Raw genomic sequence first — 14,792 nt, forward strand, 5'->3', positions numbered from 1 at the left:
CTGGCCTGGTTAACACTGTCAATAAGGGCATTCTTTAGAAACGATAAATACCATTGTCAACTGCAAAAGAAATCTGTGTATCAGCCTATTATAAGTGATCTTGATCCTTCCCTCAGTCATCACAATGCAACAACAAGGTATAAACTGGACTAGGAAAGGTACTGAGATAATTGAGTGAATCAACACAATGAAACAAGCTGACATGAGAAATCAGATCTAATCTAGTGCTCAAACCTTGACTTTTTGGCACACTGTTCATCCCATTTTCTGAGCTCCGCCACCAGCTTTTCTTGAAATAGAAAGAACTATGCCGCAAAACTCTACAATGTCTAACATCCATGACTTTAAACCAGACATTTGTTGGCTACAAGCCAAAGCTGAGCTGCTCCTTTTGTTTAGTCTATTCAGGCAAATGAGGGCAGCTTGGCAACTCATACTTCAAAGTTTAAAGGAATCTCCCAAGAGATTTGTTTTTTGCCTAAAACTGTGCACGAGGCAGCTACAGAAGAGGGACTGTAATATATTGACATGTCTGTAGAAGAACTGAGAAGGAAATACTTTGCAGTAGGAGGGCAAAAAAATGCTAAAGAGCCCCAGAGTTGAGAAGAAAACATGCAAATAGAGGGAGGTGAGAGGGAAGTACTGAGAGATTCACTCCATACCTTTCTGTAAATAGTGAGAATTTAAAAATTACAACAAATCCCGTGATTCTTTCACCTAGGCAAATCTATTTTATCTGCTCTCTGCCCCACACATACACACATGCATAAAGCTGTATCGAGTTATTCTTATGTCCAGAATGATTCCTCTCTCCCTCTCTCCTCCTCTTAGCTTTCTCAGACTGTTTTCAAATATTGCAGACTCACAGAATTCTCTGGGAGAGCAAGCAGCATCTGCCAGTGTTCTGGCTTGGGTGCCACCGTATTGTGCCCTACACACACCACCCTCTTGCCTCACATTCATCTTCCATGACAAGATCCATTTGTCTATATTTTCGTTTGGCAGAACTGTTTAGTGAATGCTATCACAACAGCGAGGAGAGCGCGTTTGCTCTATTGGTGAGGAAAAATCAGTACTGGAGCAAAACCACTTGCCTTCAGCTGGCTACAGAAGCAGACGCAAAGTCTTTCTTTGCACATGACGGTGTCCAGGTAAGCTCCACAGACACTTCCCCTACCACCTCCATTCCCCAGGGCTTTGAAGCATGATGCTGGACACAGAAAAGGGTAGGTGCAGCAACTGAATGACCCCACGAAATGCATTCCCCTCAGAGACATTCTTCTGAGAAAGAATTCTTTCCTCTCCCTAGCACCAGGTAAAGAGGCCATTCTGCTGCATCCTTGATAAACCAGCACAGTTCCCTCTTTCCCCTCCCTTTCATGCAGCTAGCACTGAGAAAAAGATACAGTCCTCATTCCATCCTATGCTTTTTCTCCTTCCTTGCTCACAGAGAAGCGTCAGGAAAGCACTTTAAATTTGCCTTAGGCATAAAGAAGCTGCTCCAAAATGTTAGGTAACTCCTTTACAGAGCTCATTTAGATCCAAAGAAGAGCTCACTGATAAAAAGTCAAATCAAGTTACTCTTCAGCCTTGCCCCCATATCCTGAGGTCTATCCATATTCACAGAACTAAATTTAGAGTGGTGGTGCTTTTAACTCTCAGTGGCTTGCTCACACCTTCTCAGTAGTAGATGAGTACTATTCTCAGGAATACAGATGATGCTTAATTCTACTTGAATTGCTGTTCTTTCTGCTGTCCTCTCCTAACTTTTTGCGTATGCAGAAGAACGGACAGAAGGATGCACAGAGTGCTTGTTTGCTCTGAAAGTGTGCCTGCTGTCTAGGTTTTCAGAGCACTACCTGATCTTCACCGTCTTCAGAGCCACAGAACATAGCTGTATTTGAGCTGCATGTGTGTGTTTTCATGGTGTTGAAGTCATCTCTGCATTCTGTTTTCTTGACTTGCAGGCCTTCCTGACAAAAATATGGTGGGGAGACATGTCTACAAGCACACAGATCTTGAAGTTAATTTGTGGATTCTGGTGTCCTCTCCTAATCTACACAAATTTAATAGCATTCAGGTACAAACCTAAATATTTGGGTGCAAAAGATGACTAAAGGAAGAAAAGTAAATCATGAAAAATACCCAACCTCAAAATTTCACATGTAAGTCATGAGAATCATAAAATCCCCTCTGAGGGTCAGAAGAAAGCTTGCACAACTATTAACCAAATCATTTTCATATGGGACTTTGTGATTTGTGCATCCTGTGCTAGCACCTATCCTAATGCTTAAAACATGAACACTACACAGTTTCATGCAGATCATTTCTATTGTGCCCAATCCAAAGAAAAGCCTGATAGAGTTCTGTCAGCTTTAGCTCCAGGTATAGCACCCTCTGCTTTTAGATTTCAAGATGCCTGGTTCAAACTTCAGTACCTTAGCAAGGAAAACAACCAATTATCAGCCACAAGCCTTTGGAACCATAAGTTGGGCTTAAAAACACAGGAGTGACATGAAATCAATTAAGATTTCAAAATTTAATATCCTATGGAATATCTTTGTTAGTCTTCTACAGGCATAGCCTTTGGAGCTCATACTGTTCTGCTTTCATCACAATGAGGATGGCTAGAATCTTAGACCTTCTTAAAAAACAACACCCCCCCCGGCCCCCCAGAAACAAACAAAAAAAAAATGCCAAGGTGCTCAGTCAATCAGAAGAATCCAGGAACTAAAACTTTAAGAAAACCTCCAAATATTGTGAGGTTAATAACATGCTATTATGAAACATATGTTTCTTTAAACTCTTAAACCAATTATGAAGCAAGAGGAAAGCTTGTTTGCCATCACTGACTCAAGACTCATTCTGCCAATGTGATTAAAGATGGCTTCTTCTTGGCATAGTGGGTGCCAGCTTCACAAATCTAAGTAATTTAATGTGAAATTTCAGCAAAGTTTTCATGGAAGAGTTTAAATTATGATTCATATGCAAAGTAAGCTGTTCCAAATTAGCTCTTTTGAGGACATCTTTGCCTCCTTTCCATAGAAATGCAAGACCTGAACACCACATTCCCTCCTGCTTCTGGCATTTTCCTTTCTTAACTACTACTAAGCATGGCCAGAAACGGAGTATTGTCTTATAGGACTGACTGTTCAAATTCCTTCCTAAATATTTTGAGGAAGATGAGCATCCTACTCCATTTTCGTGAAGCTAATGTCAATGATCACTTCTCTTTTGAATCTTGTGCTGGCTTCAGTTTTCCCCTTAGAAATATACATAAACTTTAGGCCTGTAAATTCTGTTTATTTGATTGCTTCTCAACAGAGCAAGTCCAAGACAAGTACATGCAAACAGTTCTGTATGAATGCCACTTCAGTAGTGAAGAATCGCTACCCATCATCTTTCAGCTAATGAGATTATTTCCTTACAGGGAAGAGAAACGATCAAAGAATGAACCAGAGCCATTTAGAGAGCTGGACAGTTTAGATACAGAGAAGACTTTGTTTTTTTCCAAGGAAGAAGATAGGTAAGTATAAAACAATCAATTAACACAACTTCTGTGACAGAAATCAAAGAACAAGACACTTCTTGAGGATTAGCAACCAGCTAATTATCCAAGGAGCAGTTGAAGGACCCAAGGTCATTACTCTTCAGGAAGTGCTATGCCCTCTGATTACTGGTGGTGTTACTCCGTAAAAGGATTATAGATGATAAACAGGGATATAGCATCATTTTTAAAGAGATACAACAACTTACTTGGTCTGAACAGGTCATTTCTACAAAAAAAGGGAATCTGGTTATTACCTAGGGACTCAGAAGTCATTTCCTGACATTCCTTTGAACTGGCAATGCCTGGTATAGTTTGGATTTAAGATCTAACCCACTGTAGGATTACTGAATTGTGCAGAAAGAAGGTACTTAGATAAACCTTATGTTCTCTGAGTCTACCACTCCATATCTTCCTATGAAGGCCGCACCAGAAATAATATTTGCAAACAGCAGCACCTGGGAATTTTATGTTAAGCCAGTTTCCCACCATGCTAGTGCTCTTCGTAGTATTTTAAAAGATAGGCACTCAGGAAACTGAAGTATAGTAACAGATTTATGAGTTAGAGGGAACCTTACAGAAAGAGGGAACTGAGCACAAAAATTGTCACTTGCTTGTGGTCTTTCACAGATCCGTGATTCAAGATTCCTAAATCCCATCCTATAACCCTACCACACACTTGTCACCAAGACCTGGAAGGTCACAAGGATTTAAGTTAGAACAGGAAGACTTTTGATTGGCACAAAATTCTCTTAGTGGCTAACAAGTGCTAAATAGCCACTTGTATTAAACACATACTTTTCAATGATTTAAGGAGAATCCTATCTGAAACATCTGAACAGCAGTGGGGTAGTGTCATCCACAGTACAGAGTGCTGGACCAAGCCAGAGTTATTACACTCTATTTTACACTCTGGTATGTCAGAGAAAATTATTAGTTTTCTCTCTCCCCCCCTAACCTATAAAATAGGTCTAAGAGCATCTGCCTCTTGGGGGCTATTTGTAAATAATGTCATAAAATGCTTTCATATCTAGAATGAGATGTGGTTTAAGGCTCTCGGTCAGTATTTTGTGTGTTCCACTTGCTATTATCTCAGAGATTGATTTTAACAAAGGGCCCCTCTCCCTCCAAGATACAGTTTGCCTTCTGAATCTTATAGTAAAGCTGCAGTTATCTGTTCATGATATTAGTCTGTTACCATGGGAATGTTTCTGATGATATCATAAATTGAGAGGTAGTGCAGAATCAAGCACAGAGAATAGGCTGGCTGTTGGGGAAACACTTCTTTATAACAAATATAGTTAATAATCAGCAAGAATATCAAGGGAAATTAAAAACTTTTAAAGAGTCACTGTTTCATTTTTTGGTGAGAACATACCCTAGAGTGCACATCCTTCCTTAGAGAGCACACCTCTCAGTGTCAGAATCGCAAAATTAAAGATCCAGTAACATTCTTAGCTTACCCAGCCAAACGCTTTACATGGAAACAAAGCCTCACACTAAGATCAGATTGCTGCCAAATTGAGGGAACTCACATTTTCTGCACAGGATAATTTCCATTTCCAGTAGCTAGCACTTCAAATTCTGAAAGTGCTGCAAGATCCACTGCAGATGTACAGGCCAAATTTCCCTTCAGTTACCAAAATACTTCTGTAATTCCACAATAGTCAAAGACTACATTAATGATTGATTTATGAGCTCAGCTTTTTACTAAAAGACTTCTACAATACTCTTTTTTGCAATTTACTCTAATTTAACCAAAAGGGGCAAGATTGCAATGCCAATAATTGTGTCAAAGGCTAAAGTATCTCTTCAGTAGTTCTTACAGACTTCAGCAAGGCTAATCAAGACATACATACTTGGTGTGATCCAGCACCTTTCATTCTGGTCTAAAGAGGAATGCTTTAAAGTCATAGCAACAACAAGAAGGATCTCTCTATGGACATGTTACAAGAAGCGTTTAGAACCAAAACAACGTTTAGTAACAAAATAATTTTAGGAACTGACTTGCAAACTTAAGTTGGCAATTTGTTTTTCTTGACTATTATTTTGGATGATAAATAGCAATTAACTAGATTCCCCCTTCTTCTTGTGTACTTGTACAGTGTTTGTACTACCTGCAGGAACACACTGAAGTCATAAATCAAAATAACAGAACCAAACTGAAACAACAAAAACATACATTTAAGCCTGATATGATTTTGTTTTACAAAACTTTTATTTTTGACTAGAAATATTTCTGCTACGGTAATGTGATCTCTCTGACTTCTGCAGCCTTCCTTCATGCCCTCACCAGCATCTACCTGTTACTATCTTATAAGAAGCATTATATTGAATAATAGTGGGCCTGTTCCCACAAACTAATTTTAGAAAATTGTCACCAAAACTGTATTCTTTTTGTTTTCCAGAGGAAATGGTAAATTAGAAAAGCAGAACCCTTCTGAAAACACAGCATGGGCAACATTCATGTTTACTCGTTGGAAGAAATTCTGGAGTGCCCCTGTGACTGTATTTATGGGCAATGTCATAATGTACTTTGCTTTTCTGTTTCTATTTACTTATGTCCTTTTACTGGACTTTAAACCACCTCCACCAGAGGGTCCATCCGGTAAAGAAATTATACTTTACTTCTGGGTTTTTACCATTGTCTTGGAAGAAATCCGACAGGTCAGTAACATACTATATATCTCAGCTGTAACACAGTAAACCTTGAGGTAATACTTTGAGTAGGGTTATAATCTGTATAATCACATAGACTGGAAGATACTGAGTGTCAGGAGTAGCTTTGCACAGAAAAACAGTACAGAACTTACATTATCCAGGACACCCCACTCATCTGTCCCACAACAAGCTCTTCTTCCACCATATAGCTGTAGCACCACCTCTGTTTTTCCATCCTCCTCCAGCTGTAGTCAATACTCAAATAGGCTGCTAAGACTCAGATATCCTTTACTTTGCCAGGTATATCTAATTTTACTCCCCAGAACCAGGTCCTCCCACCACAATTAAGATAACCTGGAGCTTATCTTCTGCACCTGGAAGTGCAGCAGTCAACCCTACATCCTTTTAGGAGTCCCTGCTTGGGACTGTTAAAAAATAAAAAAGAGGAGTTGATGAATTGAGACTATTTGTATTTTTCCTAAAATGCTTCTCAAAACATTAATGGATTTTTTTTTATTTGTTGGGGAAAGGGATGGGTTTAGTATTTCTCCATTATTCTTCCAGTTACTGGTTTTGGAATGTCCTTAGTTCACCTACTGAAATCACATGTGAGTGCTGCTGTTGTACATTGCCAGCCATAGGTGCATAGAACTATTTGTCCTCTTTAGGCTAAAAAGCAGTTATAAACACTTATTCTGGAAGAACAAATAGGTGTTCTTTATTTAAGTGATAGGGAAAGTGTGGGGGATCCCAGTTTGTTAGAAATTATTTGAAATTTTGCAGGAAGACTGTAAACAGGAGCAGAGGGGAAACATCTGGATCAAAGAACACTTCATTATAAACCTGTAAAACATGAAGAGTGCCAGTCTGAAACCCAGTTAAGACAGCTCTTTGTCTAAATCCTCAGATGTGCACTCACTGACAATTCAAGTATATGGATGCTGAATTTGTATGTACTGTTTAGATAGCAGTGCCCAGAGACTGAACTTTCTGGAATTTTTCTTTTTTTCTTTTTTTTTTTTTTTAAACAGCCAGAGCTCTGACAAAATTTTAATTCCGACTTAAAAATTCATAAGGTTACTATCAAGATTAAAAGTAAGTTTGGATTTTTTTCTTTTTCACCCAACTTCTGGATTTTAAGACAAAAAAGTGAGCTCATGGTTTTAAGCTTTTTTTCCTATTACACTAGAAATTTGGGTTTGCTTTTAGCAATGAAAGAGATAAAGAGAAATGGGATTATCTTAAAACAATGAAATAGTGAAATGTGAAATAGAACAATAATGATGATCATTTCTTTTTTACAGAGTTTCTTTACAAATAAAGACACAAATTTAATGAAAAAATTTAAACTGTATGTAGAGGATAATTGGAATAAATGTGATATGGTGACCATTTTCCTCTTCATAATTGGAGTGACCTGCCGGTATGTATCTGTTCCATGTGATGCAGTCAGCATCAGTAGCATGGGTTACGTATGGCAGTCAATAGTCTCACGTGCCCATGAGGGCAAGCTATGGCATTTACTTTTACAAGTTTTAGGACATGTTTCTACAATGAAAGCCTCTAAATTTCTGTTGAACCATAGATATTTCTCCAGAGACCACAAAAAGACTTACTGGTATATTCAAACACTTGTCTGGAGAAGTTTTGTTTTTTCTCTTCTTTTTTGAATTCACATTTAGTCAACAGTATAATACCCTCTTTTTAAATGTCTCATTGCTTTTCACAGCTGTGATGACTGTGGCTCATGCAGCTACAACCCTGAAGTACCTGCCCTTTCCTAACTAGGCTATGCATGGCAACAGTGTAATTGAGAAAAGACTTCTTAGCAGTATTTTCTGAGATTTGATATTTCATTTGATGTGTTTTGCAGGATGCTGAACTCAACTTTTCAAGCTGGCCGTACAATACTTGCCATTGATTTCATGGTGTTTACACTTAGACTTATACATATTTTTGCTATTCACAAACAACTTGGACCAAAGATCATAATTGTGGAAAGGATGGTAAGTGTGCAGTACCTCTCAGATAAATACTTGTGCTTCTAAAAAACAGAGAGCAGGAAATCTCTTCTTTGCCCTTACAAAGAAAATCAGTTTATAATCTTTTTTTATACATTCAAGCTTGAAATTTTGCATATTATTTATTTAATCACTAGCAATAGATGTGGTAAGCTCAATATAGATCCTGCCAAAGAGCTCTGCAGTGCAATAACTTGGACCAGATTTACTATCCCTTATACCTTATATAATCATTAACCCCCAGATCTGGGTTACAGGAGCTTTGGCTTATGCACTACTGTTCCTCCTGCTTCAGAAGCTGTGTGCATTTGGACACAGCTCAGACAGATGACAAATCATTTACTGAAGGACAAGCCATTTACTCACACACACACTATTACATTATTTGCAAGAAACATGAAAAAAAATCTATGAAGATAGCCTGGTTCAGAGCCTAGGATAGTTATAAGTTGCCTGCAGGAGTTGTGCTCACTTGTATTTTGTAACCATAAGTTATAATGAAAACATATTAGTGCGTTGTGAGCATGTGTTGGAAGATGTTGATAAAAGATTTTTATGACCACGCTCCTGAAGGAAACGAGACATTAGGACTATGGTTATTATGCTTGGGTATGTGTCAGTACGTTCAAGTAGCTTTTTATTTAGGCATGTTAATCCTCTAGGCCAATTAGCTCATGTAACTGATTAACAGGAGTTCATCTAATTGCAAATGCTATCATGGAATCTACAAATATTTGAGTTGTGACTCACAGCAGAGCTCAGTAAAAGCCCTACAGTCTAAACAAGACTATACATTGAATAAACACAACTACTAAGCTATTTGGTTCTGTCTACAAATACTATAACTAGAACTCTGACATGACATTCGCTTGGAGTAGCAAAAGCAAAATAGCAAATAAATATTTGTTCTTGTACATTATCTAACCTACAGCGGTAGTAGACTTTTACTGGAAGAGAACAAGTCAAATCTACAGTTGCTAACTCCTCCTGGCTCTGTACCAAGCTAAACCAGGACCCTGAACAAATATGGTTATGTGACTACTATATTAGCATCAGAAGCCGTATGAGACAACACAGAGATTAAGAAGATGCAAGTAAGGCCAAAAAGAGCAGCCTAGACAAAACCATAAAATGGGACCTTTCATCTTCGCCCCATCCAAGCCAACACAATGCTGTGGCTTTGGTGGTACAAGATTGAACCTTACACCAAAGGAAAGAACAGTGAAATTTACTCCAGCAAATGATATTTCTTTGAAAGGTTCATCCTAGGGGTTCAAGTGAGATCATTTTGCTTGACTAGAGAAGCAAGTCAAGATTGTATCTTACTGCCTTTCTCCTTTTAAACCTTGCCAAAGAATTGATGAAACAATTTTGGTAGCTGATAAAATGGGATACCAGTTAAAGGGGTTTGCAGAGAGACTACAAGCTGGAAAAAAGTATTTCCAGATTTGCCACTGCTCTCTCTTAACTATGACCCTGTTACAGACCTGCAATACTGCCAAATTTGAAATCATCTGGAAAACAAAATAAATTGGTGGAAGTTAGAGATACACCCACTGTCTCTTTTTTCCTGGCTTAGATACCATGTTACCAAATGGAACTTCAAGTAACCTCCTGCAGGACTGAAATACCTATGCTGTGGGATAACTGCACATTCATATAATGTAATTGATCTAATCTACAGTCACTAATTAACTCTGCCAAGTTAGATGGGAAGAGGATGAATTGTTCCTCTTCCACTGGGAGAAAATTATTGCACCTGAAATGTATGTTTGATTTTTTCTTTTTTTGAGTAAGTGTTTTAGGATTCAATTACTTCTGTTTCTGTAGAGAAACACAGTATATAAAAGCAGGAAGTCCTGAAAACAATCCCCCAAATGCATTACTTGGCTTGGAAACCTAAGAGAGAAGCTACCTGATCCTTGCAGTCTTCCATGTCTGCTCTAACAGGGGATCAGAATTCATCAACAAGCGCTGTCATCTGGGATTCGCCGTTGTAGCAGAACACTTGTAATTCATGGTAAAGCAGTCAATGGTACTGTGAGATCTCACAGAAAATCTGCATTTAAAAGGTAGAATAAGATTCATTCACTCATGAGATTCATTCATCACTAAAAGGTTAAATGACTCTCATTTTTAAATGCTAAATGACCGAAAAGCATTTAAAGGTTTTAATTTAAAACATGCCTTTATCTAAATGAGCTAGCAAAGAAAAATGCTGATTACAGAACAAGAATATATGATATATATGAGATAGCAGAGAAGTCAAGCAATTTTGTGTGTGGAATTGTATTCTATCCCACCTACAGGATTCTAAATAAGCTTGTAAAGAAACAGAATTATCTGAACAGTTTTTGTTTGGAAAGACTGCTATTCTTTTACTCTATTACAGTCACCTCTTCCCTTTTTTCCCTCCTGCCTCTCTTTTAGATGAAAGATGTTTTCTTCTTTCTGTTTTTCTTGAGTGTGTGGCTCATTGCCTATGGTGTGACAACTCAAGCTCTGCTTCATCCTGATGACGGCCGAGTGGAATGGATATTCAGAAGGGTGCTTTATCGTCCCTACCTTCAGATATTTGGCCAGATTCCACTGGATGAAATAGACAGTAAGAACATTCCCCCTGCCCCCCAACCTGGCCATTTTAGAATACAGACTTCTGATTAGGACATGGAATTCCTTCCCACTGTTGTCTTCTTTTATTTATTTATTAATTTTTAAACTCTGTCCTGCAAGCCAAAGCATTCACATTTCAGTGATGTGAAAAATTTTTTTGCACTGAGAGATAATGTACAGTATGGAATTACACTTGAGTATCAGGGTTGGCCCCATTTAAGCAAACTGTTGAAAGAAACAGTCACACAAGGATTTGCAGTTTTAAAAGTTGGCATACTTTGTTTCACTTAAATCCATTTCTGGTCAACTTAACCTAGACCCAAATAAGCCTTGTGTAAACTGAAATAATAGGACCTACATGCATTCTGGCAGCAGTTTAACATGACAATGTTAAAGCAGTAGAGCTCTGCCCATAAGCAAACACTTGTATTTTAAAATAAATATTTCTCCAGAATCTTTACTTTGGAAGTAAAGCTGACCAAATTAAATAAAGCTAGTAATTGCATATGTGACACATTTCAAACAAAACAAAATAAAAATAATCATAAGACATGGAAATACTTAGCCATAACAGATTAGAGGTGACATTTCTGATAGAGAAGGTGGTAAAATACAGAGTAGGCCATCTCCCAAAGAATAGAATGATATAATTGATATATTGATATATCTGATATAATGCCACAGAACCTAACCACAGTAACTGTGCTAATTGTCAGTGACAATACTGAAGTGGGGTTTAAACTTGAAGTAATATAGACAGAAGCACAAAATCCCATAGACAGAGGCAAACAAGAAAGCATTCTTTCATGTTCACTCTGCTTAATAAGAAAAAGCATATGTCTTAGAAAAAATAAAAGAAGACTGAATGAGGCAAGAGAGCAGCGATGGGATGCTCACCTGGATCAATAACTGGCTAAAAGATAGGAAAGAAATTGAATTACATGGACAACTTCTAGAAGGAAGCCACTTATCCTGAGTCTTCTCTGGAACTTGTTCTGTTCAGCATCTCTGTGAATATGGGAAAGAAGATGAGTTACGAGGATAACAACATTTGCAGATGAAACTACGTTACTGGGTAGTAAAGACTAAAGCTGTCACCTAAGCATTGCAGAAGACCCTCATGAGTGATAAAACATCAAACAGAATTCAGTGCAGAATTATATAAAGTAATGCACTTGGTGAAAGCAGTCACAGCTGTGGTGAGCTTTGAGATAACTTCGCACTAAAGAATAAGACTGAGGGGTTGTAATAGATATAACCACTTGAGGGGGGAGGGGGGAAGCAAAGGACTCATTCGGAGAAGAAAAAAGTAGATGTTTTTATGCTACTCTGTAAATGTGTGGATTTAATCCATGACATGACAGGACTTCTAGGAAAAAAGAAATTTAAATAATCTTCTGAAGGCCAGAAAGAAAGATTGAGATGAATGACATGAATAAAGCAAACAGAGAACAATTTTCATCTTTTCCACTGTTAAAGTAGTAAAAGATTTGACATGAAAAAAAAAGGGATAATTTTTCACACACACAATTAAGTGGTGGCCGCTTAACTTCTATATGATGCTTTGAACGCTAAAAATTTACATGGACTCAGAAATCAGTTGGATGAATTCATGGAGGAACACCCCTTTCCCTTCCACTTCAATGTACCACTGCCACGTGGGCAAGTCCTTCACCCATAAATTACTGGGCCTTGAAGAATGTCCCAGGGAAATGTCAGTATGTGCTTTTCCTTGTCTTACACACAGCTGTACGAATGTGCTATGGCCATAGATGGAGACAGGATATGGGGCTAGCTGGACTTCTAGTCTGAGTCAGTGCCACTATTCTTATTAACCTCAACTGCTAGCTCAGATGTACAAAGTAGTTTTTAAAATTTGGAATGAGGAATCCCATTCTTAGCTATTAATGTGTTTTCTCCTGTAAATTCTCCTCCAAGTATGTAGAAATCTCCTCCAAGTTCTGGAGGTCTGCCTTGTCCTGCTAAAGTTGCAAACCTCTTGCATACTAAAGCAATGTCTCTTCACATGCACAACCTGAATATGTGCATTTTCATAAAACTAAAGACACGGATATTAGTTTACATAAATGATCTTTCAACTGCAAGAATTAGCGCAGTAGCTCAGCAGTCAGAGAGCTGTCCTCTTGGTGTGAAGAGAGTCTTGTGTTTAAAATTCTGCTGCTAATCATAAGCAAGGTCAGTATGAAAGGTACATACTACCACAATATTGGGCTTGAATTCTAATAATTGTAAAATTTTCAGAATAAAATTATGCTGCTGTCTATGTACAGCCAAGATTAAATCTCATTTTAGTAATCAGTATCATCATTGTCCTTGATTTGTATCTTAGCAGAAAAGGTATTAAATATTTGCAACCATCCATGTCATTAGTTCTTATTATTAGATGACATGCTCAGAGATATAATTCAGCTTTTCTTTGCATTTAACTTTTGCTGCTATGAAACGCAGTACCTCAAACCCCAGGAACAATTTGTAATTCTTGTCATTCTTTGTTGAAAGTACAAGATTTTGCTCACCAAAATACAAAGTTATTGTCACCACTGTAATAAATACAAAATACAATAAATATCAAAACTATTGTTTTATTTCCCTATCTTCCTTTGCAGCATCCCGAATGTTTCCTAGGAACTGCACATTTAATCCATTGAAGATTCTGCGGGAGGATTCACCATCATGTCCTAACAACTATGCCAACTGGCTCGTCATACTTCTGTTGGTCATTTTCCTACTAGTCACAAATGTTCTCCTTATGAATCTCCTGATTGCTATGTTCAGGCAAGTGCTATTTCAATAAGTATCAAGAGGGAGACTGCAAAGCCTTAACTGAATGCACACAAATACTACGTAGCTCTTGGCTAGTCATTTTGGAATACATCAGTAATTTTGCTAATGAATTGGATGTTGACAGGTAGACTTTTATGATCTTATAGCTCTTAAGTTCATCCTTACTGTAGCCACATTAAAAACAAGAAGAAAAGAAGCCTTTTTTACTATAAACATTCAATAAACGTACACAGAAAGGTCTAGATCCCCAGCCATGTTGCAGCACAAGTCTGCAGGTGCAAAAGCAGCAGTAGACTTGGCAGGCTTAATAGTGGATGATCTGCACATAGGGGAACTGCTTGATGTCAACGCATCTAATAATGATTTATTTGGCTGAAGAACGGACCTGGCACGTTTGCCCATCTTGCCTGGACAAAGTGGAATTAGTCTTCTTAAAAAATATATATATAAAAAAATATAAATAAATAAAAAATATACTATAAAAATATATTAAAAATATATAAGTAAATATATATATAAAACACTAATGTATTTTTTTACCATTTGAAGCCTGCAACTGCAATTATTTTAATATCTGACAATTTGCATGCACATCAGTTAAAAAAAAAGGAACAGCAAGGTTCAGCAGGTGGTGTTAATTTAAAGTAAACATAGGGCTATATTTTGTAATGATCAGCTTTAGCTTCTTGAGATAAAAACAATTATAGAAAACCTTTCTCTTTTCTAACTACAGCTACACTTTTCAAGTTGTTCAGGGAAATGCAGACATCTTCTGGAAACTTCAGCGCTACAACCTAATTATTGAATATCATGGACGGCCTGCGTTAGCACCGCCATTTATCATTATTAGCCACATAACTCTGGTTCTCAGAAGAATCTTCAAAAAAATGGAACACACAAAGGAACATCTGGGTGAGCTGTTATCAAAGATCAAGCAGCTGGAGATCCTGATACTCTCATAGTAGGCAATGCAGAAGAGCAAACAGAATTTCAGTAAGACAATGGCACCAGTTTATTATTTTTAACAAAGAGTGCCAGAAGACTACACATGAAAAATTAAGGTTTATAATGTGACCTGTACTATATACAGAGTTTTTCCACAATGCATTTCTTTATGCAGCAGTTATAAGGACAAAAGTGTTGAT

The 14,792-nt window shown here is 37.6% G+C and overlaps 1 protein-coding gene and 1 long non-coding RNA gene across 2 annotated transcripts in view; one reads left to right on the forward strand and one right to left on the reverse strand.

Annotated features, from left to right (window-relative positions):
• The window catches only part of LOC112978944 (uncharacterized), a 49,366-nt gene extending 35,887 nt beyond the window's left edge, over positions 1-13,479 (reverse strand). Inside the window, exons 1-2 of the long non-coding RNA XR_010389532.1 lie at positions 11,740-13,479; positions 10,145-10,288 (exon numbers count right to left, since the gene is read on the reverse strand). This is a non-coding gene — a long non-coding RNA (uncharacterized LOC112978944). The remainder of the gene's footprint in view (positions 1-10,144; positions 10,289-11,739) is intronic.
• TRPM5 (transient receptor potential cation channel subfamily M member 5) overlaps positions 1-14,792 on the forward strand; it is a 58,971-nt gene that overhangs the window by 37,232 nt on the left and 6,947 nt on the right. The window contains exons 16-24 of the mRNA XM_026092751.2: positions 1,006-1,151; positions 1,968-2,080; positions 3,431-3,526; positions 5,956-6,214; positions 7,513-7,631; positions 8,082-8,214; positions 10,660-10,834; positions 13,470-13,638; positions 14,381-14,559. Coding sequence (XP_025948536.2) covers positions 1,006-1,151; positions 1,968-2,080; positions 3,431-3,526; positions 5,956-6,214; positions 7,513-7,631; positions 8,082-8,214; positions 10,660-10,834; positions 13,470-13,638; positions 14,381-14,559 — 1,389 coding nt within the window. The remainder of the gene's footprint in view (positions 1-1,005; positions 1,152-1,967; positions 2,081-3,430; positions 3,527-5,955; positions 6,215-7,512; positions 7,632-8,081; positions 8,215-10,659; positions 10,835-13,469; positions 13,639-14,380; positions 14,560-14,792) is intronic.

This window comes from Dromaius novaehollandiae, chromosome 5 (assembly GCF_036370855.1).
Source record: "Dromaius novaehollandiae isolate bDroNov1 chromosome 5, bDroNov1.hap1, whole genome shotgun sequence".
Taxonomy (NCBI): domain Eukaryota; kingdom Metazoa; phylum Chordata; class Aves; order Casuariiformes; family Dromaiidae; genus Dromaius; species Dromaius novaehollandiae.